The 25,223-nt window shown below is 42.2% G+C and overlaps 1 protein-coding gene across 4 annotated transcripts in view; it reads left to right on the top strand.

Annotated features, from left to right (window-relative positions):
* The first annotated feature begins 710 nt into the window (after nt 1–710).
* NRAP (nebulin related anchoring protein) overlaps nt 711–25,223 on the top strand; it is a 74,997-nt gene continuing 50,484 nt past the window's right edge. Inside the window, exons 1-14 of one of the 4 annotated variants that reach the window (XM_042239109.2) lie at nt 711–944; nt 1,227–1,321; nt 1,872–1,959; nt 6,157–6,261; nt 7,566–7,670; nt 9,431–9,535; nt 10,234–10,338; nt 11,322–11,429; nt 11,725–11,829; nt 15,923–16,027; nt 17,017–17,133; nt 19,789–19,893; nt 21,358–21,465; nt 23,049–23,153. In XM_042239109.2, coding sequence (XP_042095043.1) covers nt 873–944; nt 1,227–1,321; nt 1,872–1,959; nt 6,157–6,261; nt 7,566–7,670; nt 9,431–9,535; nt 10,234–10,338; nt 11,322–11,429; nt 11,725–11,829; nt 15,923–16,027; nt 17,017–17,133; nt 19,789–19,893; nt 21,358–21,465; nt 23,049–23,153 — 1,428 coding nt within the window. In that variant the 5' untranslated portion in view covers nt 711–872. Of the gene's footprint in view, nt 945–1,226; nt 1,322–1,871; nt 1,960–6,156; nt 6,262–7,565; nt 7,671–9,430; nt 9,536–10,233; nt 10,339–11,321; nt 11,430–11,724; nt 11,830–15,919; nt 16,028–17,016; nt 17,134–19,788; nt 19,894–21,357; nt 21,466–23,048; nt 23,154–25,223 lie in introns of all 4 variants that reach the window. The other 3 variants (XM_042239108.2, XM_042239111.2, XM_042239110.2) reach the window with 3 other exon arrangements.

Here is a 25,223-nt window from a genome sequence, read left to right as displayed (position 1 = left end):
CCCGTTGTTTATCCATCCTATCCATGACAGTTTGCCTCTGCTAATCCCAAGCTCCCAAGCCTTCCCACCCCCATCCAGCTCTCCCTTGGCAACCGCAAGTCTGCTCTCTGTGTGTGAGTCGTTTTTGCTTCAGGTACATTGATTTGTGTCATGTTTTAGATTCCCCATATAACTGATATCATATGGTATTTGTCTTTCTCTGTCTGACTTACTTTCAGGCATCTCTAGGTCCATGCATGTTGCTATAAGTAGCCTTATTTCATTCTTTTTAATGGTTAGGTGATAGCAAACATTTTTAAGAGATAAGGCTAAATTTTAAATATAGTATTTACCCTCTATGGAGTGAGTAAATCCTTTTCCATCTTCTTTGGAGGGGTGAGTTGGACCTTCTGCTTTAGTCACAGGCCTCACAGAGCGAGCTTTTCTCATCTAGTCGTTGTATGAGGGTGTGGGGTGTGCCTTTGGCTTCTTTTCCTGGGTTATGATCACAGCTAGTGTTCAACTACTGCACGCTGCCTGATCATACACAAGGATTTGGTCATCCACATAAACATGATGCTGTTGTGAGTTCACTTTTCTATTTAGAGAAACATGTCAGCTAGAAATACCTCCACCTTATTACCCAGACGCATGCGTGCCGAGCAAGTCTCCAAAATAGCCCTTTGAGTAAGTGGCAGCTTTAAAAACCGTCCAGCCGCCGACTTCAAACCAGAAGGTCAGCAGAGGAGAGTGGAAGTTGGATACTGAACGGTCAAGGGGCCCCGAGGAATTTAATAGGAGTCAGGATTTTGGAACTTGAACAACCAGACAGCGGCTTCTCTTTGGATTTCTTGCCTGTTACCGGTCTTGGTCTTCTCTCTTCAGACTTCACGATGAATGTGCAGGCTTGCTCTAGGTGTGGCTACGGAGTGTACCCTGCTGAGAAGATCAACTGTCTAGACCAGGTCAGTAGACATTTCCTGGCCTTTGCAAATTGTCACAAACTTGGGAAATGTATCTTGTTACATTGGGTAACATGGACATGTGGGTTTTTTTGAGCCACCAAGATAGGTTCTACCAATTTCTAGCTACATCTCTTGTATTGTCTCAAAAATTTGTAGCCGAGTATGAGTTTTATCACCATTTGATCCCTAAAGCTCTTTTTTTTTTTTCGCCCTGAAATATGTAAGATTCCTGAGAGTGAAAGAAAAGGTAATTTTGCTCAGTCTTTTCTATTTGGTTTCTAGATATGGCACAAAGCTTGTTTTCACTGTGAAGTTTGCAAGATGATGCTATCAGTGAATAACTTTGTGAGTCACCAGAAAAAGCCATACTGTCACGCGTAAGTGTTTGACGCCCCTGCCCACCACCTCCTGAATTATATATATATAATTTTAATAAGTAACCAACCAGAGGTTCAAATCGCACACTCCAGGGTTAAATCCAAGAACCCAAGAAATGTCTTCTCAAAAGTTTTTACTTACATACAGTCATTAAAGAGATCTGATGCAGGATTTTATGCAATGGACAGAAAGTTGAAAATTTCAAATCTCTTACAAGTGAAAGACAAAATCTATCCTCTATAACCCCATGCATTAAAGATTGTGCAGAACAGTATAATTTCTATGGATATGCAGAAAGCTTTAAAATGTTTTCTTTTAAATAATTTCAGGTAAATAATTTCCAGTTAAATTTGGTGTTTACGTTAAATAGGTTGAATTTATTTGATTTGCTTTTCTTTCTTTACGACTCATTGCCTGGAGACTCTTGAATTTAATTATTACGTCTTATGTTTTTTTGATGTAAAAAAGTGACTCTTCCTTTAAGAATAGTCACTCAGTCATCTTGGATAAAGTACATTTCTAATTCTGATTTATATCTACTTTTTGTAGCCATAACCCCAAGAACAACACTTTTACAAGTGTCTATTACACTCCATTAAATCTAAATGTGCGGAAACCTCCAGAGGCCATTTGTGGGGTAAGTTACTTAATTTTGAATTTCAAAATAGTGTTTAAAGAAAATTTCTTAGCTCAGGCGTTTCTTAGGTTTTTAAGTGTCTCTGTAAATATGGAGAAACTGGGTAGGTTTACATCTAGGCAGAAAATGGGCAGGTTTACACCTAGGCATGTTTAAGTAACAAATATTGCTATTTGTCCTACCACAACATAGAAGCCCATCCAGGATAATCCAGCTTGAATATCTGAGGATCTTGTATCCATTTTAATCTCCTTGTGTCTGTCAGCTCTGTACACATTGATAAGCAGGCCATACATACACCAGGTGCTTAATACATAAAACAAATTATATGTAGTTGGAAAATACTACAAAGCCCTTTCTTTCCCCATTATATTTGGGTACAAACATGGAAACCTCTAGTTCCACACTCTTAAATCTCTCTGCATTTGGTAGTATTTAAGATCTCTTTCCCCATGGGTAGGGGTAGGTCAGAGAGATTTTGATCTGGAACTAATGTTTGGGTAGGCCAGGAGGCCATATTGATTAACCAACCTGTTTTGAAAAACTAACAGTAGAGTTTTGTCAGATAACTATTGATTGAACGCTTGCATTTATTAAAATGATGAATCATTTCACTTGCCTCCCCCAGGCCCCATAGCAAGTTGTTTTATGTGATGGAACTAGCAGCTTTCTAAAATTAGAGAATGACACAGGAGGTGGAAGGCTCTCTAGTAATCTGCCTTCCTCATGTTACCTCACCCTATCCTGACTCTCCTGCCTGCCCAGGCCATGTCCTCCTCAAGAAGATGGTTTAGCTTGAGCTTATCCTTATCATGGCTTTCTACATGTAATTGCCAACTAGCTTATTTCAGTAAGTGCTTTGCTCCAATTGTGAGTTTATTATTTTTTTTTAACAAGTTTAGGTAACATTTACTGTGTAATTGCTTAACTAATTTAATACATTACAATCCAATAAAGTAAATACTAATATTATCCCATTCTACTGGTGAGGAAACTGAGGCTTGGAGAGTTGTTCATATATCTATCATTGACTTCTAACAGTTGAGAAGCCTGAAGAATTCACGAGCCATCCATTACTGAGAAGGCTGATTCTTTTAGGATTTTGCTTTCATCCGTTTTTGCTTGTTTGTGTGGGTTTTGTTGTTTGTTTTTGTCTCTTAATGTCTAACACAGAATTGACAGTACTGAATTTAACTCTCAGTTCGACAGAGTGCCAGACACTTTGCAAGGCCCTTTTTCTGTATAATCTCACTTATTCTTCACAAAAACCCTCTGCAGTATTCTATTACAGTTGGGGAGGCTGAGGCTCACAGAAGTTAAGTAACTTGCCCAGTTTTACCCGGCCAGTTGCATGGATACAAATCCAGATCTCTATGGCTCTAGGACCCCTATCCTGAACTGCTCAGCCAGCCTCCTCCCCCGTCCCTAGGGGGTGGCAAAATCTTACAACAGATCAGGCAGTACTTCCCTTCCTTTGAAGTGGTGGTGAGTTCACTTTTGTAACTTGTATGACAGGCCGGACCTGGAGTGAGATTATCGCAGGTTCTATTTCCAGCCACAGGCAGTGACGTGAGCTTCCCAGGAAGCCTGTGTGTGTGTGTTAGTTCACATCTGTGTGAATATGTGTGTATGTGTGTAAATATGTATGTTTGCATATGGGGAGTGTATATATGTGTGTATGTAGGTGTGAATATGTGTGCACGTGTATACATGGTGTATATACATGTGCGTATATACACGAATGTGTATATACATGCCTGTGTGCACATTTGTGTGTGTGTGGTCTGTGTGTGTGTATATGTGTGTTATCTCTGTGTGTATATGGTGGATGCGTGTTTACATGCATGTGTACATACTTGAATGTGTGTGTGCATGCATGTGTATGCATACGTGTACACACACATGTGCGTCTCTGTGTATATGCATATATGTGTGTACGTGTGCGTGTGCCTGTGTACAGAACAACTGGCTGCTGAGACCCCTTTCTCCTCCTTTCCCACCAGGGGAAAAATCAAGTGGACACTCATGTCCCTTCTAGGCCCCAGATCTTACAACCCCCCTGGGGAATGTTGTGTATTGCATCCTTACTCCCTTTTCTTCTCTGGGAGACTTTGCCAATTGAATAAAAAACAGATTCATAGTGCACGTGCTAAAATTAAAAAAGCAAAGAAAGGGATTCTTCAGTTACAGCGATGAAGGTGAAATGGCATTTGAAGCTGGTCAACATTTTTCTGTTTTTTTAAATATGGCTCTTTGAAAAATAAATACATAAATAAATATTTACTAAGACAGAGTTTCCTGTTTGGTAGGTGTGAATGGAACTTTTAGCAGAATAGAACATCTAGATTCTCTCCTATTCAGAGAATGAACTTTAGCCCTTAATGCTTCCTTATTCCACAAATAACATTTATGGCTTTTTTCCTCTTCCTATTTCCTCCGAATAGTCATGAGCCCTGTGAAAGGTCTCTAGGGAGGCAGGCACCGCCCCCCCCCTCCCCGCTGCCTATACTGTGGGAGAAGGGCAGAAAATACAGATTCCTGTGGACTTTGGTCACGTGATTCTGATTCCTTTAGTCAATGGCTCTAAAGGAGGGCGATTTTGCCCCCTAGGGGATATTTGGTGACATCTGAGGGACTTTTTCTGGTCAAAACTGGGAAGGTAAGAATACTGGTGACATCTAGTGGATAGAGACCACCCATCTTGCTCAGCATCCTGCCGTGAGCTAGACAGGCCGCCCCCAACAAGAAATAAAGTGGCCCCAAATGTCAGTGGAGCTGCTTACAAGAAACTTTGCCATGAGTTTATGTAGTGTTCAAGGTAACTTCTCAATAGCCAAGTGAAAAGGCATGTAAAGATTCCTCAATTTATGTACTTATACACATGTTAGTGCTGCATTAAGGAAGCCCAGACAAAGTGCCCTTGACAGGGAACTAGAATTCCCGGGTTCTAAACCTGGCTTTGCTCACCTGCTGAATGATCTCAGTAAGTTCACTTCTCTTCTCTGAGCTGCTTTCCTCATCTGTAAAATTAATGATTTAGATTTCAACTTGTTTAAGTTGCAGATTTCTGGGCTCCATCTTGGATCTCAAGCATTATGATATCTGGGTTTGAACCTAAGCCCTGATATTTTCTTTTGTGGTTAGTTCTTCTTATGTTCTCCTTGAGAAATCTTTGCCTATTCTGAAATCATGAAAATATGGTTAGATGTCAGTTCTCTTCAAATTGATTGACACAGTCAGTGCAGTCCCAGCCAAAACTCTGGTGTTGTTCATAAAAATAGACAAACTGATTCTAAAATTGATATGAACATACAGTGATTCTAGAATGGCCAAGAAATCTTGAAGAACAAAATCAAAGGACTTAGGTTACCAGGTTTTTAGGCTCCTCTGTCCATGAAATTTTCCAGGCAAGAGTACTGAAGTGGGTTGCCATTCCCTTCTCCAGAGGATCTTCCCCATCCAAGGATCGAACCCAGGTCTCCTACGTGGCAGGTGGATTCTTTACCATCTGAGCCACCAGGGTGCCTCTTGTGGTTGTTAACTCAGTGTAGTATTGGCACTACTGTAGAACTGACAGCTCAGTGGAAAACAATACCAGGTCAAGAAGTAGAGGTGCACACATGTGGTCACCTGAGTTACAACAAAGGCACCGCTGCAATTCAGTGCAGCAAGAATCATCTTTAAATAAATGGTACCTGAGTGACTGGACACTTTACGTAGAAGAGATGGACCTTGACACCTACCTCATACCTATACATAAACACTAACGCAAGGTGTGTTACGGATCAAGATGTGAAAGGTGGAATCATAAAGCATGTTCTCCTACACCTCATGAATTTGAGGAGCCAGCATTGAACAAGCTCCCCGAGTGTTAGGAACCACTGCTCTCACGTCTGGTGTTTTCTAAGCTGAATACTTGGTACTGTGTGATGAGCTTGTAGAGACATTGTCTTTTTATTAGCGCTGCACAATAGAGCTTTGCACACAGTAGGTGCTATCCACGTGCCACTTGGCTGATAGTACAGATGAAGCCGGTGGTGACACTTGACAGTACAGTGTGGCTTGTCATACAGTTACGAAGCTCTGCAGTTGAGACGTAGGATCCGCTCCCCCCACCACCCCCAATTCAGTTCTGTATTGTCTGTTACCTTGCTCGTTTCTGATGGAAACATTGCTGATGACATCTTCACTGTGCAGATCGGTGGCCAGGAGGATGGTGAACGGTTTAAGTCGGTTTTTCACTGGGACATGAAATCCAAGGATGAGGCCGCCGCACCTAACAGGCAACCACTGGTGGATGAGGTGAGGCGAGAGTTAGAAACAGGTTTGGAAGCAGAGAAAAGAATGGCACGTTGTGCAGATGACATGTGTAGTCAGCATTACTTTGCGAGGGAATTGGTTAAGCTTTCTTCTATCCATCTTGTCATTCCAGCTGTCTACAGAAGACCTCCATGGTCTGTTTCCCACATTCTCACGATACTTGGTATTACCAGACAAAAGTTTTGACCTGTATCTTGTTTTTTTCTATTTAAACTTTCCTGATTGAGCGTATTTTCACATATGAATGATCTGACTTTTCAGATCGCCAAAGGATGGTTCTACCCAACCTGTCCAACTTGCCATACCTCCAGCCCGCTTGGCTCCCTATCTCTTCCCCCCAGTTCCAGTCAAATCCATTTCCTCATGGTCTTTCACGTGAAGTCTATCATTGCCCTCATGCTTTTACTCATGGCAGTCCCCACTCTTAGAATTTATTCAACATGTGTGTGGGGTATTTTTTTTTTTTTTGGCCTTTTTAAAATCAGCATGTGTGTATGGAGTATTATATGCCAAGCACTATTCCAGGCTGCTGGAATACATCAGTGCACAAAACAGACAAAAATCTCTGCCTTCATGGAACAGACCTCCTTGAGCAGATGCTTTTCCTTGCCTCTCTGCATCATCTGGTAACCGACCTCATCCCTGGAGGTCCAGCTCAAATTCCTGTCCAAATCAGGGGGCCTCACATGGAGATTGGTTTTTGAAAACTCTCACTGTGTTTATCTTCAATACAGTACATATAATCACCAAACATTTTCTAATCACTGTTTCATATGTTAGTTTTATCTCCCTAGAGAAACCACACATATCTTAAAAGAGGAACTTTGTCTTCTTCTTTTTTGATTTTCTTTTCCTAGTGTTAATTGCTTAATCTAGCACTTGGCACACAACAGGTAGCAGATTTTTGAAGGTTGGCTGAATAATGCTGATTAAGCTCAGATAGATGGCCTGTTCACATCAACTCCCCGCTGCCCCATCTTGGTGCAATAATGTGCAAAAAATGTTAAGTTACATTTGGAACTCTGCTATGGTATCAGTCAATCTCTGAAATTTTTGGTTATTTAGGAGATTAGGTTATTTTCTAGTTTGGAAAAAATGAACATTCTGGTTAGCTGAGACCTGCCATATATTAGGAGGAGTTTATCGTTTTTAGAGAATTTCTGTCTTTTCTATCTTATGTTGATGATGTGGGTGAGCATTGCTGGGAGGGTGAGGTAGGTAGGGTGATCTTACCAAGCAAGTGTGTGGGCTGTGTGTTTGTATGCATTTGTATTTCTCCTCTCCAGAGAGCCTATTGGAGTGGATACAGGGAAGGGAATGCCTGGTGCCCAGGAGCTCTGCCAGACCCTGAAATCGTAAGGATGGTGGAGGCACGAAAGTCACTGGGTGAGGTAAGGGCCCTAGAAAATTACGTTAGCAGTTAGCTTGAATATTCATTAAGATTGTGATAGAATACTGGCCCTCCCCCAAACATTCCCATGTCCTAGTCCCTGGAACCTATGAATATGCTACTATGCATGGCCAAAGGTATGATGAAGATAGGGATTTTTTTTTTAACTGAAGTATAGCTGATTTGCTTCCCAGGTAGCTCAGTGGTAAAGAATCCACCTGTCAATGCAGGAGAGGCTGGAGACAGGGAGACACGGATTTGATCCTTGCGTTGGGAAATTCCCCTGGAGGAGGAAATGGCAACCCACTGCAGTTTTCTGGCCTGGAAAATCCCATGGACAGAGGAGCCTGGTGGGCTGCAGTCCATCGGGTTGCAAAGAGTTGGACACCACCGAACAACGGAACAAACGTACATATAGTTGATTTACAGTGTTGTGTGAGTTTCTGACGTGCAGCAGAGTGATTCCGTTATATGTATACATACATATGCACATCTATTCTCTTTCATGTTCTTTTCATTATAATCAATTACAAGATAATGAACGTAGTTCCCTGTGCTATCCAGTGGGACCTTGTTTATTTTACACGTAGTGGTTTGTATTTGCTAAACTCAAGCTCCTGATTAAGGTAAGGATCTCCTGATAGGAAGATTATGCTGGATGATTAACGTGGACCAAATGTGATCACAAGGGTGCTTATAAGGAGGGAGGCAGGAGAGTCAGAGTCAGAGAAAAGGAACTCAGAACTGTGGACAGCCCCTTGAAGCTGGAAAAGGCAAAGAAATGGATTTCCTGCCAGAGCCTTCAGAATCAGACCTGCTGCCCTAGTTTAGATTTTGGACCTGTAGCACCTTAAGAGAGATCTTAGTAGGTTTTCATCGTAGGAAAGACAGTTTTACCCCAGGTTATGGAATTCCTTAATGATTTGCATGCTGTATCCTCTAGTCCTCTCCCTAAACCCAGGGCACCTTGTCCTTTGAAGAAACCACTTTGGAACATATTGTAGTCCTGAGTAACTTTTCTTTAGCACATGGAAAGAAAGCAGCTGAAGCACAGTCGCTAAGGTGCTGTGTTTTGTTAGGAGCGCAGACTAGCAGAGAGATTCAAAAGTAAGGAGGAGAAAAGAACAGATATTTCACTCCCAGGGCTGTAGAAATGTCTGGTGGTGGTTTAGTTGTTAAGTTGTGTCCAACTCTGCGACCCTATGGACTGTAGAGCCCGCCATGGACTGCGGGCCCATGGACTGAGGAGCCTGCCGGGCTTCTCAGTCTATAAGGACTTTCCAGGCAAGAATACTGGAGTGGGTTGCCATTTCCTTCTCCAGGGCATCTTCCTGACCCAGGGATCTAACACGGGTGCCCTGCATTGCAGGCAGATTCTTTACCCACTGAGCCACCAGGGAAGCCCAGAACTGTGTCTAGTGGGTGAGTTGCGGAAAGCTCTCCTGCGTAATAATTGCTGTATTATCTTACAAGCCTTTGAGTCCAGGGGCCTCCCTTGGGTTGTGCCAGGTTCCACAGAGTTTAATATAAACATTGAAGGGGAAACTCTTTGACCTGGGAAATATGATTTCCTCATCCTTGAAGGTGTTAATTTAAATCACCAAGTGAATAATTTTCAAATTTATTCCAGGAGACCAAAATATTTTCCTAGTATCTTATACATCCAGTTGCCTCGGTTCTGATGATGCTTGCTATTGCAGTTTTATTCATTCTCATTGGAGATCCTGTTGGTTCTCATGCTGACATTGGTCTGACCAACAGGAGTATCCGGAAGACTGTGAGCAACAGAGAGGCAAAGGGAGTTTTCCAGCCATGATCACACCTGCTTATCAAAGGGCCAAGATTGCCAACCAGCTGGCCAGCCAAGTGAGTGTCTTAGTGCTTGCTCACTGTTGATTACACTAATTTTTGTCATTAGCGAATCCCTGGGATTCAGGTAAAATCCAACAGGAGAGCTCTTTGGGGGCAGTAGGTACCCTGAGTATGATATTACAAAGAAGACTGTGTTCTTATCTTTTCTGTATCAGTCATTCTCTGTGCCTGTGCTTCCTCTATCAATGGAGAGAAGACCATGTCACTCACCCTGAAACTGAACCAAATAATTTTTCGAGGTTAAGCATCAAGGACACTGATTTTTATTAAGAGGATGGCAGATCCTACTGAAGAACAGCATAGCTGGTTGATTTAGAGCTCAGATTCTGGAGCCAGCTATATTGGGATTTGAATCCTGGCTCTCTTGCTTCGTAACTGTGGGACCCTGCACGAATTACTTAACCTCTCTTTTCCCCAGTTGCTCATCTGTAAAATGGGGAAAATCATAGTCCTGCCTCATGTGATTGTTCCGGAGACAAATGGATATTTGTTCAAGTTTAGCAGTTCCTGGCACTCTCTTGGACTGAACACATGTGCGTGTTTTTGGAGAGGAGCCCATAAAGCAAGCCAGAAAGACTTGCCATAGGTTTGCCTTGAGTGTTGCCCAGTTGTGTAGCTTCAGGACAGCTGCAGGGAGAGGTCCTACAAAGGCTGCTGGGTGTGATCTTGACTCCGTGCTGTCTCTTCACCAGGTGGAGTACAAGAGAGGGCATGATGAGCGCATCTCCAGGTTCAGCACAGTGGCGGATACCCCCGAGCTGCTCCGGGCCAAGGCTGGTGGACAGCTTCAGAGTGATGTAAGAAATGATAGAAGCCAGGGACTTCCCTGGTGGTCTAGTGGTTGGGACTCCATGCTTCCATTGCAGGGGGGCCTGGGTTCAATCCCTGGTCTGCGAACTAGGATCTCCCATACCACTTGTGGGTTAGTCTCTCAGTCATGTCTGACTCTTTGCAACCGCACGGATTGCTGCCCGCCAGGCTCCTCTGTCCATGGAATTTCCCCAGGCAAGAATACTGGGGTGGGTTGCCATTCCCTTCTCCAGAGGATCTTCCCAACCCAGGGATCAAACCCAGGTCTCCCACATTGCAGGCAGATTCTTTACTGTCTGAGCCACCAGGGAAGTCTGTGGAGTCCCATGCCATGTGGAGTGGCCAAAAAGAAAAGAAAGCAACAATGGTGGCCAGACGCTGTGATTCTTCTTTAAGGTTCCCCACTCTTTCCTAACATGGAGAAGGGTGGTCAGGTCAGATTCAGCAGCTAGCACAGACCATGTGAAAACTCTTCCTTAGAGAGAAAAGTTTACATGGTATGAGTAACAAACCAGATATTTCTGATTAACCTGAAAGAATTCTTTCCTTGTCACTGCAAATTATAGACTAGAACTTCCAAAGAATTTGTACCATTTGCCTTTTCGATTCCAGTTGCTCCACAGCATAGTAAGACGGAAAACTTCGTGTTGTTCTGATTGGGAAGTTTAAGCACGAATCCAGGTTCAGCTAGCTTAACGAGTGGCTTCCGCTTGCCTTGGTTGGCCTGCAGCAGGTGCTCCCAAGTATGTGTTGAATTCTGCCTTGAGCATCTCCATGTATCAGACACTGAGCTGGGTGTTGGGAATAAAATGGTAAATAAGAGTCCATCAGGTGCTAAACCTACTACATTGCCTAAGAGATCTGATGGAGATGTGCAGGTGTTATGGGAGTCCTTAGCAGCTCTTCTCGCTCAGATTGCCTGGTAGATGGTGGGATTGTGGTATGTGATTCAAAATATTTCTTTTTCCAGGTGAGATACACAGAGGCCTATGAACAGCAGAGAGGGAAAGGCAGTTTTCCTGCTATGATCACACCTGCTTATCAGATAGCCAAAAGAGCCAACGAGCTGGCAAGTGATGTAAGTGTCCCTTGCAATGTTGCCAGGTGAGGGGAGGAGTCAGAAAGTTACCCAGACCTGGCGAGTCCAGCTTCCTGCCTTCTTTTGTGTGCACTGTGGATCCAAGAAGGAACTTTCCTTCAGAGTTTTCAGTCAGTTTTACTAGAGCAATGATCAGGCCCTTTTATGTCTAAGAGACACTCCCTAGACTCGGGCAGAAAAAGAACATTCCGTAGATGTTCATTTTGACTCTTCTAACCCGTGTGCATAAGAGGCCTAAATTTACCAGGTGTATCCTTCTCTCCCCTCCAAATAGGTGAGATACCATCAACAATATCAAAGAGAAATGAAGGGAATGGCTGGCCCTGCTGCTGGAGCTGAGGGCCCATTGCCAAAGGATTACATGGACCAGTATGGCCAGGTATGTGATAAAGTGACTTCCTGGAAGACTACCCTTTTGGACGGCCAGTTCTCAGTTTGGCAACCCTCTAGCCCATGACACAACCTGTGACAGTTTAATCAGGGGTTGGCCTGTCGTTTATATTTGCCCTATTTATGGAAAGTGGATTTCAAAGCCAGAAAGTAGCAGGCAAACAATTACACAGGTTTCAACTTGACTCACTTAGGAAAATAAATTCTAAGTACTTTATCTTTCCTTTAAAAAAAAAAAATTAAGGACCTATATCAGAGTGGTGCGTTTGCTAGGAATAAAGCATCCTCATCTATTCATTGAAGAAAAATCCTGAGGACTCAGACTGGCTGTGTTTAGCCTGTCACTGCATAGTAGCACCAAAGGGATCAATGCATGTCTTGAAAAATATTTTGCTGAGTAGCAGGATTCTTTTTCTTAGAAAGTGAATTTCTTATCTAGGTTGCCAGATAAAGCAATATGCCAGAGGTAAAAAAAAAAAAAAGCATATTGCTTTATGCCTCTTTTTCTCAATTTCATTTCTTCAATAAACTACATCTTGACAAGATGTAAAAAGACTGAGTGACAATTACAAGCTAATTTCATTTGCTCATCCCTCTGTATTTTCTGGTACTAGACAGCTGTTGTAAGGGGAAAATGGAACATTATTTTTTCATGGTTGTAAGTAAAGAATGTTGGAAGACCAAATATGTGTATTGGAAGAGTACATTCAATTGGGCTTAGTTGTTTTTTTTTTCTTAATTTGACAGTTGTTTAAAATTTTTGGCACTGAGTAGACTTTACAACACATGTGACTTATTTGACATATATAATTTACAAAAGGAAACATAACTGATTTCTCTTCTTCAGAAAACCGAGTTGTTTATCAGTTCAGTTCAGTTCAGTTGCTCAGTCGTGTCTGACTCTGCAACCCCATGAACCGCAGCACGCCAGGCCTCCCTGTCCATCACCAACTCCTGGAGTTTATGCAGACTCATGTCCATTGAGTTGATGATGCTGTCTAACCATGTCATCCTCTGTCATCCCCTTCTCCTCCTGCCTTCAGTCTTTCCTGACTGTTGGGGGGTATATTCATGTGAAACTTTGAATGAATATAAAGATAGGTTTTGGTCCCTTTGCAAATATCTATCTGAACACAAATGTCTAATTTTGAATTTATAAGGCCATTTTATTAAATTCCATAATAATTGTTAGTCAAATGGTCTCCAGTGCTTAAAGCTCAATGAAAATATTTTTAAAAATAATTGTATTTATTTATTTCTTTTTGGCTGTGCTGAGTCTTTGTTGCCGTGCAGGCTCTTCTCTCTCTAGTTGCAGTGTGCAGGCTTCTCACTGTAGCAGTCTCCCTTGTCCCGGAGAACAGGCTCTAGGGCATGCAGCTTCAGTAGTAGCGGCACGTGGGCTCTAGAGCAAAGGCTCAATAGTTGTAACGTGTGGGCTTACTTGCTTTGCGGCATGTGGGATGTTCCTGAATCAGGGACTGAACTCATGTCTCCTGCATTGACAGGCAGATTCCTTACGACTGAGCCCCCAGGGAAACCCCAAAATATGTTTTTATTGATTTTGTGTTGTAAATATGTTGCTCAGATGCTCTGGACAACTTTTCAAAGTCAGTTTTAAAAATACTTGGCTTCCATATTCAGCAGAAAATATTTTGTTCTATATTTGGGCCGTCCTATCTACCACTGTTATTACATACATATAATTTCTTATGTGTATCTAAGCCTTTCTATACACAGTGATGAAACGTAACTTCCTAGTGCCAGAGTGGAGCCTTGATTATTAGGGCATTTTGAAGTTTCCAATCTGGCGCTGCTGGTAAAAAATTCATCTGCCAATGCAGGAGATGTAAGAGACGTGGGTTCAATCCCTGGATTGGGAAGATCCCTTGGAATAGGAATTGGTACCCCAGGCCAGTGAACTTGCCTGGAAAATTCCATGGGCAGGGGAGCCTGGTGGGCTACAGTCCATGGGGCTGCAAAGTGTCGGGTATGACTGAGCGACCAAGCACACAGCGCATGGAATCGGGATAATAACAGATATAAGAATCAAAGTGGGTCTGGTTTGATAGCACCACCAGCAGCTGTCGGTCAAGAGGACTCCATCCCCTGTGGTATTTCACTGATTTATGTGACATGTCAGGCTGAGAGTACAGGGCAGTGAGAGAGAAACAGGCAGTCAGATGAACTATAAATATCTGTAATGCCTAAACGACAAAGCAGTTCACTCCTTTTAATGCATATTTTTTAGGTTAATGGACTTTACCATGTAATCTATTATTTGTAACCAGTCATCTTCCCAATAGCATTAAGTGTCTCAAAAAGATTTACATACTAAAAAAACCAAAAATTTACATGCACAACATATATTCATATAAAGAGAGACGTTAAAATAAAGCTGCAAACCAACTCCAAATCATAAAGCAGAAAGGGCAAAAGGAGGCTACCAAAGAATTTGAGTCTTTGTTATTATTATTATTTTTAGGTTAACTCTTTTTACTTACTTCATGTGGCCCAGAACCTTCTGGCAACCAACCAAAAAGGAGCTCTTAGGCTAAGCAGTTGTCATTACTGGGTAGAAAGGAACCCTGGGCATTCTAATTTGACCCAACTGTTTCATATAAGAGAGTAGTGTGCCAGACTCTGAACCGTGTTGCTGGAGCCGGGCAGCCCCCACCGCGGAGGAGGCCAGAGTGAGATGGGGTCATAAGCCCAAGGGAACACACTAAGGGTTTCAGATCTGCGGGAGCACAGAGCAGCTGGTTCTGCCTGGGCCGGGCCCGGGAGTGAGGGAGGAGCTTCCTGGAGAGAGGGTAGCATCTGATGGACTTTTGAAGTACATCCGGTTCCTGATGGCCAGGGAAGGTGTACACCAGTGACGTGGGGTTTCCCAGGTGGCGCTAGTGTAAAGATCCTGCCTGCCAGTGAAGGAGACGTAAGAGCCTTGGATTCTATCCCTGGGTCGGGAAGATCCCATGGAGGCGGGCATGGCAACCCATTCCAGTACTCTTGCCTGGAGAATCCCATGGACAGAGGAGCCTGGTGGGCTAAGTCCATAGGGTCGCAAAGGGTTGGATGTGACTGAAGCGACTTAGCACATGAGGACAGCTCCATGAGAAGGAAGGTACTCCTTTATGGGAGTGGCTGGGTGATGTGGGGAAGAAGGAAGAAATCAAGACTCAGATTGTAATACTTAGTTTGAAATATACATTTGGTCCCAGTTAAGATCATCTTACGGAAATTTGGAATCTTTTCCTCCCAATATCAAAAATTCAAATCGTTATATAACCTTCCTTTGTTGGTAAATGAAATGAATCCATCACTGGGGGAGGCAGTTTGTGGGATATCAGTGCCTCTCTGCATAGATCTGCCAACAGGTCCGATAACAGTAGCATTCAAGACCTCTGGAAGACAGAGGGACTTTCCTGGTGTCTTTTAATAAATGATTATTCCATGGGCCTAGGAGACTCTTACAGTGTCTTAACTTATCTGATGGAAATGATGATGCCAATGACAATCACTTCCGTTTACTTAGTGCTGACCCCAGTAAGTGTGCTGGACAATAGTAGGTGGGTCTGCCTCCAGAATCCACCAGCTCAATGACCACATGTGCTGCTCTTAGGGGTGAACACAGGAGAGTTCAGTGTGGACCGGCCTCCATGGGAACAGGAGATGTAAGAACAAGAGATGTAGGAGAGATCATTGCTAATCCCCTCCCGACTCCAGGGGTAGAGCATTACTGATTAAAGTTTTTTTAAAGTAACCAATTATTTGGCTGCACGGAGTCTTTGTTGCTGCTCAAGCGCTTTCCCTGTTGGCAGTGAGCAGCGGGGGCTACTCTCTAGCTGTCGTGCATGAGCTTCTCGTTGTGGTGGCTGCTCTTGTTGCAGAGCGCAGACTCTAGGGCACCTGGGCTTTGGTAGTTGCTGCGCTCAGCCTCCGTAGTTGTGACACGCAGGCTTAGTTGCCCCCACAACATGTGGGATCCTAGGTCCCAGGCCAGGAATAGAACCCATGTCCCCAGATTCTTAACTGCTGGACCACTAGGGAAGTCCCCTGATTAAAATTTTCGATTGACCCAGCAGGGTTACTCAGAAGAGTATGGCGAGCACAGAGGAAAGGGCAGCTTCCCAGCCATGATCACCCCAGCTTATCAGAACGCCAAGAAAGCCAACGAACTCGTTAGTGATGTAAGTACCTCATTGGAACAACCCATGGAGCCACAGAAGCAGAGGAAAAATGAGATTCTGGAGACTGTGCTTCCTGAAACCTACACCCAGCTGAATTTTTCAGAGCTGAGTCAAAGCACAATGTTAACCTTCAATTCCTGTCCAGATTTCTGACATCTGCTCTTTGGGTTCATACTGTTAGGTCACATTTGTCTGCGTTAAAGGAGATTGACATGGACAAACCACATAACTTACTTGAGGTCAGCTGAAGCAAGCGCAGATACAGTCTAGCCAGATAAGATGGAGCTGGGAGAGTCTTTGCAAAATAACCCACTTTAGAAATTGAGCACTCAAGAGGAATAGCTGATTAAAATAAATAGTATGATTATCAAATTGGGTGTAACCCAGTTGATAAAATAATTTTCATTTGCAGGATGTTAGCCAGTTGGCCATCCTTGAAAGATAAGCTCTCATTACACTTGGTAAAGTTATTACACTTGGTAAAGCGGCACACACACTGAAGATCTTTCACCAGCTTGAACTTAATCAATCATCAGAGGCCCAGCGTTCGTCCCATACCCCCTTTGCCCTTCTCCTTTACTTCGTTCCTACTCAGTTATTAACCATTTCCCTAGAAAAGTGCACTTTGGCCTGAGAGGGGAAATAAAGGACACATTCAACACTCCAGACTGGATGAGAAATGGTTGTTAAAACCAAAGGTGAATGGGTTTTCAGATGATACTTCTAGGTATGGTCATTTTGAGACCTTTCTTCATGTAGAACTAGAATGTAAAGTGTAAAAAAATGTGAAAGGGGGCAGTAATATTTTAATCTAAAAGGGAGTGAGTGGTTTAGGGACTTAGTGGAGGAAAAACCCATGTGATTTTTTTTTTCCTCCAGAAAATTGTATTGAATAAATGTTGACATGAAAGGTGGAGTAGATGGAGAGTAACTTCTCTCCTGGAGAATGAAAACAACAGCTCTGGTTGTTCTTTGTGTGCTTCTTTCAGATAAAATACAGGCAGGACTTCAATAAGATGAAGGGCGCTGCTCATTATCATTCCCTCCCAGCCCAGGACAACTTGGTTCTGAAGCGGGCTCAGAGCGTGAACAAGCTCGTGAGTGAGGTATGTACGGGGACGGTCCCATCTGTGTGCTGTCACTTCCTTTGACTCCGACAGACAGTGAGGGGGTGACCCCAGAATGAAAAATTCTGTGTTAACGCCACATGAACTACACACGTGTTACCAAACACCCATGAACTACACACGTGTTGCCAAAGAATGAATAGACAGTCAAAAGCAATTCATAACAGAGCGTAGAACCAAACTAATTAAATCTTTCTCTGATGGTTCAGAAGTTTCCTCCTGAAATTCTCACAGGGCTGTGGATATTCCAAAGTTCCTGGTGGTAGATTTCTAGTTGCCAGTAGATTTCTAGAACCAACCTTTATAACCATATGTCATTCTTATAGAGTGGACATCAAAGATGAGGAGTGTTTTGAACATGGAACCTCCCTGATTCTCTCATTTTTGTAGTCAGGTTTCCAAGAAGCTCTATGTGCTGTATGAATTCCCGTTGCCTTAGAGGCAGACCTGGCTGCCAGAGACGGTGTTTTGTTTGGCCTGCCAAGGGGCTAGGAATTTTAGAATTGCCAGGGCTGGTTGCAAGGGAATATCCCCTCTAGTTCCCCATATCCTTTTTATTGTTCTTGAGTTTCTTACAGCAGCTTCTTCTCTGTTCACATCACCTATCAGGACCCTGAAGGCATTTGAGTTGTCAGCCTCTTGCCAGGCTATGCATAGGACTCATCTAACAAGTTGTCTGCAACTCAAAAAAGGATATGCAAAAATCCTAAAAGATTTTTCTTCTCTTCCCTGAGAGTCAGTCCTTTATCCCAAAAAGTGCCTTAGCCTGTGATGCTGCTCAGAATCACAAGAGTGTACATTTCCTGGCCATCTTCAGAAACGTCAGTTACTTAGAAATAGTGGATAGGTGCCAAGCTCTTGGAACCTGCACTAAAAAAAAAAAAAAAATTGTATATTTGGCAGTGTCAGGTTTTAATTGCTGCACATGGGACCTGGTTCCCTGACCAGGGATCGAACCCAGGCCCCTTGCCTGGAACGTGGAGGCTTAGCCATGGGACCACCAGGCAAGTCCAGAACCTGCATTTTTAACAAATTATCCATATGATTCTTATGCTCTAGGCCAGAGGTCAGCAAACTATGACCTGAGTAACGAATCTGGCCCATAGCCTGTTTTTAGAAGTGAAGTCTTATTGAAATACATCATGTATCTGCCTTTGAACGATACGGACAGAATTGATAGAGATTGTACATCGTACAGGGCTTCCCAGGTGGCACACAGGGTCGCAAAGAGTTGGACACGACTGAAGTGACTCAGTGCACACACACATACACACAGAGACACACACATCCTACCAAGACGCAAATGTTTACTATCTGCTCATTTATAGAAAAAGTTTGCTGAATCTTGCGTTTTGACTCATGGAACATTAGATCTAGGTGGGGTCTTTGCAGTCTTTTGTCCCTGGCTTTGTCATAGACCTGGAAAAGTCAAGTGTCTTGCTCTGGTTCCGATAGACTCCTAGGGGCAGAACTAGAACCAGACCCAGGAATAACACTGTTACCGTTTTGGCCTTTTTCTAGTGAAAGTGAAAGTGTTAATTGCTCATTTGTGTCTAACTCTTTTCGACCCCATGGGCTGTAGCTCACCAGGCTCCTCCATTCATGGGATTTTCCAGGCAAGAATATTGGAGTGGGTTGCCATTTCCTTCTCCAGGGATCTTTTCAACCCAGGGGTCGAACCTAGGTCTTTTACATTACAGGCAGACTCTTTACCATCTGAGCCACCAGGGAAGCCCTTTTCTATGTGAATATACTATAAACAATATTCATATGAATATGAAAACATTTTTATAGAGTTAGAATTCAACTGCGTGTACAGTTTTATGTGCCTTTTTTCATTTTATATCATATTATAAGCATTATGATGCATCTTGCAAACTTTAAGAGGCATATTCCCACCAAATGTTTTATAAAGTATGATAATAAATTGTGTTTCCTTTGGTAAGCATCACAAGGGAACCTTCCATTTCTTTTTGCCCTCATGCTTATCTAGTAAGAAACCAGCCCTGCCTCTATTAATGGTAACTAGCCTTCAGCTGCCTTCTCCAATTACCTGGAGTGACTTGGAGTCTATTTAATAATGACCTCACATCTTACATACAACTACCCAGAGGAGCTCAACTAGCCATTTAAAGTTAGAAGGCACTCTGTGTTTATGTGTGGTCTCATTTATTATACTCTTTTGTAAAGTAACTTTTTTGGTTAAATTCTACTGAAGTATAAGTGTTCAACAGGAAGAAATTCCACGAGTGGACTCATCTTTGTAATAAGCAATCAGATCAAAAAACAACATGACCAGAAGTCCTGACATCCCCCCCGACACCTGCCCCCAGAAGTGACCACTGTCCTGATTTCTAAAACTATTTTGCCATTTTTTGAGCTATATAAAAATCTTAAAGTATTTACTCTTGAAAGGGACTATATATTTTTTAATATCCAGAACCAAACTGATTATTTGCTTATTAACTATTTGAAAGGAAAACATGTATTGCTGACCTACAGTAGCCTATGCCTGCTATTTTAAAATCTTCGGTTGAAAGTTTTCTAAAAATATCCTAAGTTGAGCCCTGGTGACATTTTCAAGAGTGACTTCGGGTTTGGTTCTCTTGTGCATCTGGTGTTTTGGTTTCCAAGGTGGCGTATAAGAAGGATCTGGAAAGTAGTAAAGGTCATAGTATCAACTACTGTGAAACGCCTCAATTCAGGAATGTGTGCAAGATTTCAAAATTCACCAGTGATGTGAGTTTTTAATGCCTAAGCCTTTGTTTGGCCTTTTTTTTTTTTTTTTAAATGACCTGAATTTCTTGGTCTCCTAAGAGACTGCGAACATGAATGCATCTGGATGTCTTGGAGAAGCATGGCTTCTTAGGCACAGATACTATGAGTGCTGGTAGAGACTGCCTGCTGGGGCTGGTCCATGGAGTGTTAAATCCCCAGCATGCACTTGACCCTGAGTCCTCAGGGCTGCATCTGCCCTCTTGCCTCCTTCATGTAAAACAGTATCCAGATCCTAGTGGCAAATGCTGGTGAGGAAGCCTAGCTGAGCATGCAGCGTTCCCTCTCAACTTGACTTTGTGCTTCTTAAATTAGTACACAATCTCAGTTACCCTGCACGGTCACCTGGAGGGCCAGGTGTTATTTCCCCATCTTACAGCTGAGCAGATGTATACTGGCGTGGCATTTGCAAATTTGGAAATTCTCAAAGTCTGGGGATGTATCCTTGAGAACATCAAAGACTGGTTTATATGATTGTACTTCTACTTAGTTGATTATAGTAGTAAAATCTGAAATCATGTGGGACTTTGTAAGGCTTAGCAAAGAATTTTCTTTTTTTTTTTTGCATACATGCCATAGTTGAGTGTACCAGCTTTGGAGCTGATGGGCCTGGTTCCATAATTGGCTAAGGGGCCGACTTTGGGCAAGTTGTTTGAGTTCATGGAGCCATTTTGCCTGTCTGTAAAATGGGGATGATAATAAATCCTTCCTCCTCATAAAGTGTTTGTGAAGATTAACTGAGATAAGTAGAACTATATCTGATGTAGAGTAATAGTATTCTGTTAAAATACTCTCAGTGCCTGGAAACTCAGTGGCCTCCCAAGGTAGGTGATTTTAATGTAGCTTTATTAGAAAGTACTAGATTTTTCTATTTGTGACTTCTTGTCTTCTTGTTTCGTTCTTTGTAAGCTGCATTTGGGACATAATATAGTTACTTAACATGGTTGCGGTAGTAGCCAGTGTGTCATGTAAAAGGTGCAGAATTTGGCAAAGCTCAGGTTTTATTCTTCATATATCTAGCAAGAGTGGTAATAGCATGCAGTACAGGGGCTTGGGGCATGGGGTTGCATGCAGCCCCTATATGATCAGTGCTTGTCTTTGGAAAGCTCCACGTTCATATGATAGGTTTTCACGTTGGAAAAATCTGGTATGTTTACAACTGAAAATGTTAAAAAAAAAAAAATCAGGTCGTTTTGTGCCGTCTATGCATCAGATCCTATGTTTGCTTGTAAGCTTGTTTTACCCCAACTTCCTGAATTCTAATTTTTTTTTAGGTTTGTCTTATTTTTAATTCGCTGACCCACTGAATACATAAATAGGCTCTATTTAATCATTTATATGTTGGATTTAGCTCACTAAGATGAGTCGTTTGTCTTCCATGAGTTGGGGAGAGAATACTTTTGTTGAAGGTTTTGTGTTCCCACGTAGAATAAATATAAAGAAAACTACCAGAACCGCATGAGAGGCCGCTATGAAGGAGTCGGGATGGACAAACGGATGCTCCATGCTCTGAAAGTTGGAAGCCTGGCAAGCAATGTGAGTCCTGTTGTGAAGGGCCTGCATGTCCTCGGGGTCTGTTGGGGTGGAGGGAGAAAGGGCAAGAAGAATTCAGCCAATTCTTTCCCAACCTCCCCTTTAAAAAAGTCAGTGTTTTGTTGTGTAAAGACTGACCTCAAAGAGTTTCTAAATGTTAATCAATACAACCAACGCTAGGTAAAAAATCCTTGAAAAATTTCAAAAGCTTCCATGTATTAATCTCAGCTTTCTCTGCTTTGAAGAGTACTTAGATCTATTGTAATTGATCCAGTGTAACAAAAACTTTCAGTTTCTGAGAGATAAAGAGAAATGGATGAGCGTGATTCTCATTTGAAATGCTTCAGATTTCCAAAGCGTTTGTGATTTATTTGAAATTGGTTGGTTGGTTGGTTGACTGATTTATTCGTTCGTTCCATCTTAGTGTTCATTGTAGATTTTCTGTGTCCAGGCACTGCTCAAGACAGTGGGATAACAAGGTAGCTCAGGTCCCTCTTTTTGCTAAAGCATGTGATCTATTAATCTCTGGCTTTGTCCTTTCAGTTTCAGTTCAGTTCAGTTCAGTTCAGTTGCTCAGTTGTGTCTGACTCTTTGCGACCCCATGAACCGCAGCACGCCAGGCCTCCCTGTCCATCACCAACTCCCAGAGTTTACCCAAATTCACATGCATCGAGTTGGTGATGCCATCCAGCCATCTCATCCCCTGTCATCCCCTTCTCCTCCTGCCCCCAATCCCTCCCAGCTTCAGGGTCTTTTCCAATGAGTCAGCTCTTCGCATGAGGTGGCCAAAGTATTGGAGTTTCAACCTCAGCATCAGTCCTTCCAAAGAACACCCAGGACTGATCCTTAGAATGGACTGGTTGGATCTCCTTACAGTCCAAGGGACTCACAAGAGTCTTCTCCAGCACCAGAGTTCAAAAGCATCAGTTCTTTGGCGCTCAGCTTTCTTCCCAGTCCAACTCTCACATCCATACATGACCACTGGAAAAACCATCGCCTTGACTAAATGGACCTTTGCTGGCAAAGTAATATCTCTGCTTTTTAATATGCTGTCTAGGTTGGTCATAACTTTCCTTCATTCAGTTTGCACGTTTGCAAATGCCAAATTGTACATCTTGGAAGTAAAGGACACCAAGAAGAAGCTGATCTCGTTATTAAAACATACACATGTCAAATCTCATCTGCCTGAGAAAGTCAATTTGACCTTTAGAAAAAAATTTCAAGTACTTTGAAGACTCTTGAATTTTCATTTATTTTCTGGGCATTAGCCAAGAAGCTCTTTTATTGTATACTTGTATGCAAATACTTTTTCTTTGACAAAAAAATCTACAAGGGACTCCATGATTAATAAGAAAGATAAAATAAATGTGCTACAGATGAAGTTAGCTAATTTTGGGTTAATTAAGAAGAAGAATTCAAATTAATTAAAGGCAAAACTGTGAATGTAATTTAATTTTCCTTGGAGGTGATGAAACTGAATTAATTTTGTTTCTGGTTATTTAAAGAATATTTTTATGACATTCAAACAAGGTCACAAGAAAGTGGGGGCTAATTTCTCTTTTCTTGCTCTTTTCTTTGTGTTTCAGATCGCCTACAAGGCTGATTATAAACATGATGTTGTCGACTACAACTACCCGGCCACTCTTACCCCTTCCTATCAAACAACAATGAAACTGGTTCCCTTGAAAGATGTGAGTCCTTCCCCAATAGACCTTTATTCCTCATCACTTCCCTCCAATGGAGTGATTGTTAGTCAGCTAGATAGAAAGAAACAGGGTACAGCAGTTCTTAGGAGACACAAGGGACTGAGAAAAAGTAACTCTTTTCTAACAGGAGGTTTGTATATACATGTCTGGAAACTCTTGGATTTCCAACATAAGGCAGAGACAACCCTGGTTTCATCTTGGAAATATCTTAAAGTTCCATTTCACCTCTTAGAATTTGAGACCTATATCTGCTGCTAGGCACATTTAAAGTAATTATTTGCTAGCAGTGATGAGGTTTATTTTTTTTTAAGTTTTATGTTTGAGGACCAGAGGAAGTAAACTGAAATAGCTATAAGTTGAGAGGAAATGGCAGCATTGGCTTAATTATTTTCTCCAGGAGCACTTAATTATTTTCCCCAGGAGAAATATGAGTGTAATTTTTAAATTTAATTTTATATAATATTAAATAAAATAATTTAAGGTTAAGAAAATAACTTAATTTTATTATTTAATATTACAGCAGTGATTGGATTTACTTATAGTTTGGTTTGTTGCCAATGAAATGTGTATAATTAATTAATTTCATTGTTTTCTAATTACAAGAATTTTACTACATGTTGATTACAGAAAATTTAGAAAATACAGAAACGTACAAGGGAAACAGTAGAAGTTATCTGCTGTTTTAAACAGTACATAAGGTGGTTTAGAACTGAGTTGTCAGTTCATGTTTGTCAGTGAGAGTTATCTCCAGTCAATCATATAGTGTAAGGACTTCCCTGGTGGTCAGTGTTTAAGACTTCACCTTCCAGTGCAGGAGGTGAGGGTTGGATCCCCGGTCAGGATGCTAAGATCCTACATGCCTCAGGGCCGAAAAACCAAAACATAACACAGAAGTATATTGTAACAAATTCAATAAAGAGTTTAAAAAGGGTCCACTTCAAAAAAAAAACCTTACAAAAATAATTTAGTATCTCATTCAACTTGTGCCCATTGAGTGCTCAGGGCTACTTTCCTTCACATTCTTCTGGAGGCAGCACAGCTCCAGCAGTTGACCTGGTCTGTGCTGTTGGTAGATAGGTCTTTGCAGCTGTTCCCCTTTTGCTCTGAGTAGGTGCAGTGTCACGTTCCGCTGGGCATCTCCAGCATCTAACATAGTTACAGGACAGCAAAGGCCAGTCAGTGGCAAATGACAGCTTGATGGATGAAAGGGGCTTTTCAAATGTGTGATAAAGCAGGGGATGGGAAGTAGAATATAAACGCCCCCATTTTGCTTCTCCCTTTCCCGGAAAGTTCAATTGCATTGACTCACTCATTTCATCCTAATGAAATTCAAGTTAAAACTTGGCTACCAAAGCCAGGTTTCTCTTTTTTGGCTGCATACATTTTCTGAGAAACTTGAGGAATCAAGAGCATCTCATAAAATCTGAGTGAGTTTTTTCACAGTGGGCTTCTGAGTGAGTTCTTTCTTTGAGTGGGCTTCCATAGTAGCTCAGTCAATGAAGAATCTGCCTGCAATGCAGGAGGCCGGAGTTCAATCCCTGGGTCAGGAAGATCCCCTGGAGAAGGAAGTGGCAACCCACTCCAGTATTCTTGCTTGGAAAATCCCATGGACAGAGGAGCCTGGTGGGCTGCAGTTCATGGGGTTGCATAGTCAGACATGACTGAGCAACTAACACTTTCACCTTCATAGTAGAATTCTAGAAACAATGCATAGTAACACAAATGAAATGAGAGAGGGTCCTACAACTATTATATAGGGTCCTATAACAGCAGTCCTGTTATAACATGTCTTGCTATTACGTTTGCCTATGTAAGTCAGTGGATCAAACCAGCCACCTGAAATAGAGTCAGCTCAACCTGGAGAAGTCTGAGAGATGAATTAAACTAGACTGGATTAGAAATATTAATTGGAAGCAGAGGTAGATTCTGCACTGGCAGCCCATGAGCCAGATCCAGGTTGCAGAGGTATTTGATGTGGCCACACAGCGTTAAGAAAAATTGTTTTTGAAACGATATGTAGAAATTGTGGGTTCACGTAGGAACTGTGGCCCTAGT

Source organism: Ovis aries, chromosome 22 (assembly GCF_016772045.2).
Source record: "Ovis aries strain OAR_USU_Benz2616 breed Rambouillet chromosome 22, ARS-UI_Ramb_v3.0, whole genome shotgun sequence".
In the NCBI taxonomy this organism is placed as follows: domain Eukaryota; kingdom Metazoa; phylum Chordata; class Mammalia; order Artiodactyla; family Bovidae; genus Ovis; species Ovis aries.
The sequence above is the reverse complement of the archived record's forward strand: the minus strand, read 5'-3'. Positions and strand labels throughout refer to the sequence as shown.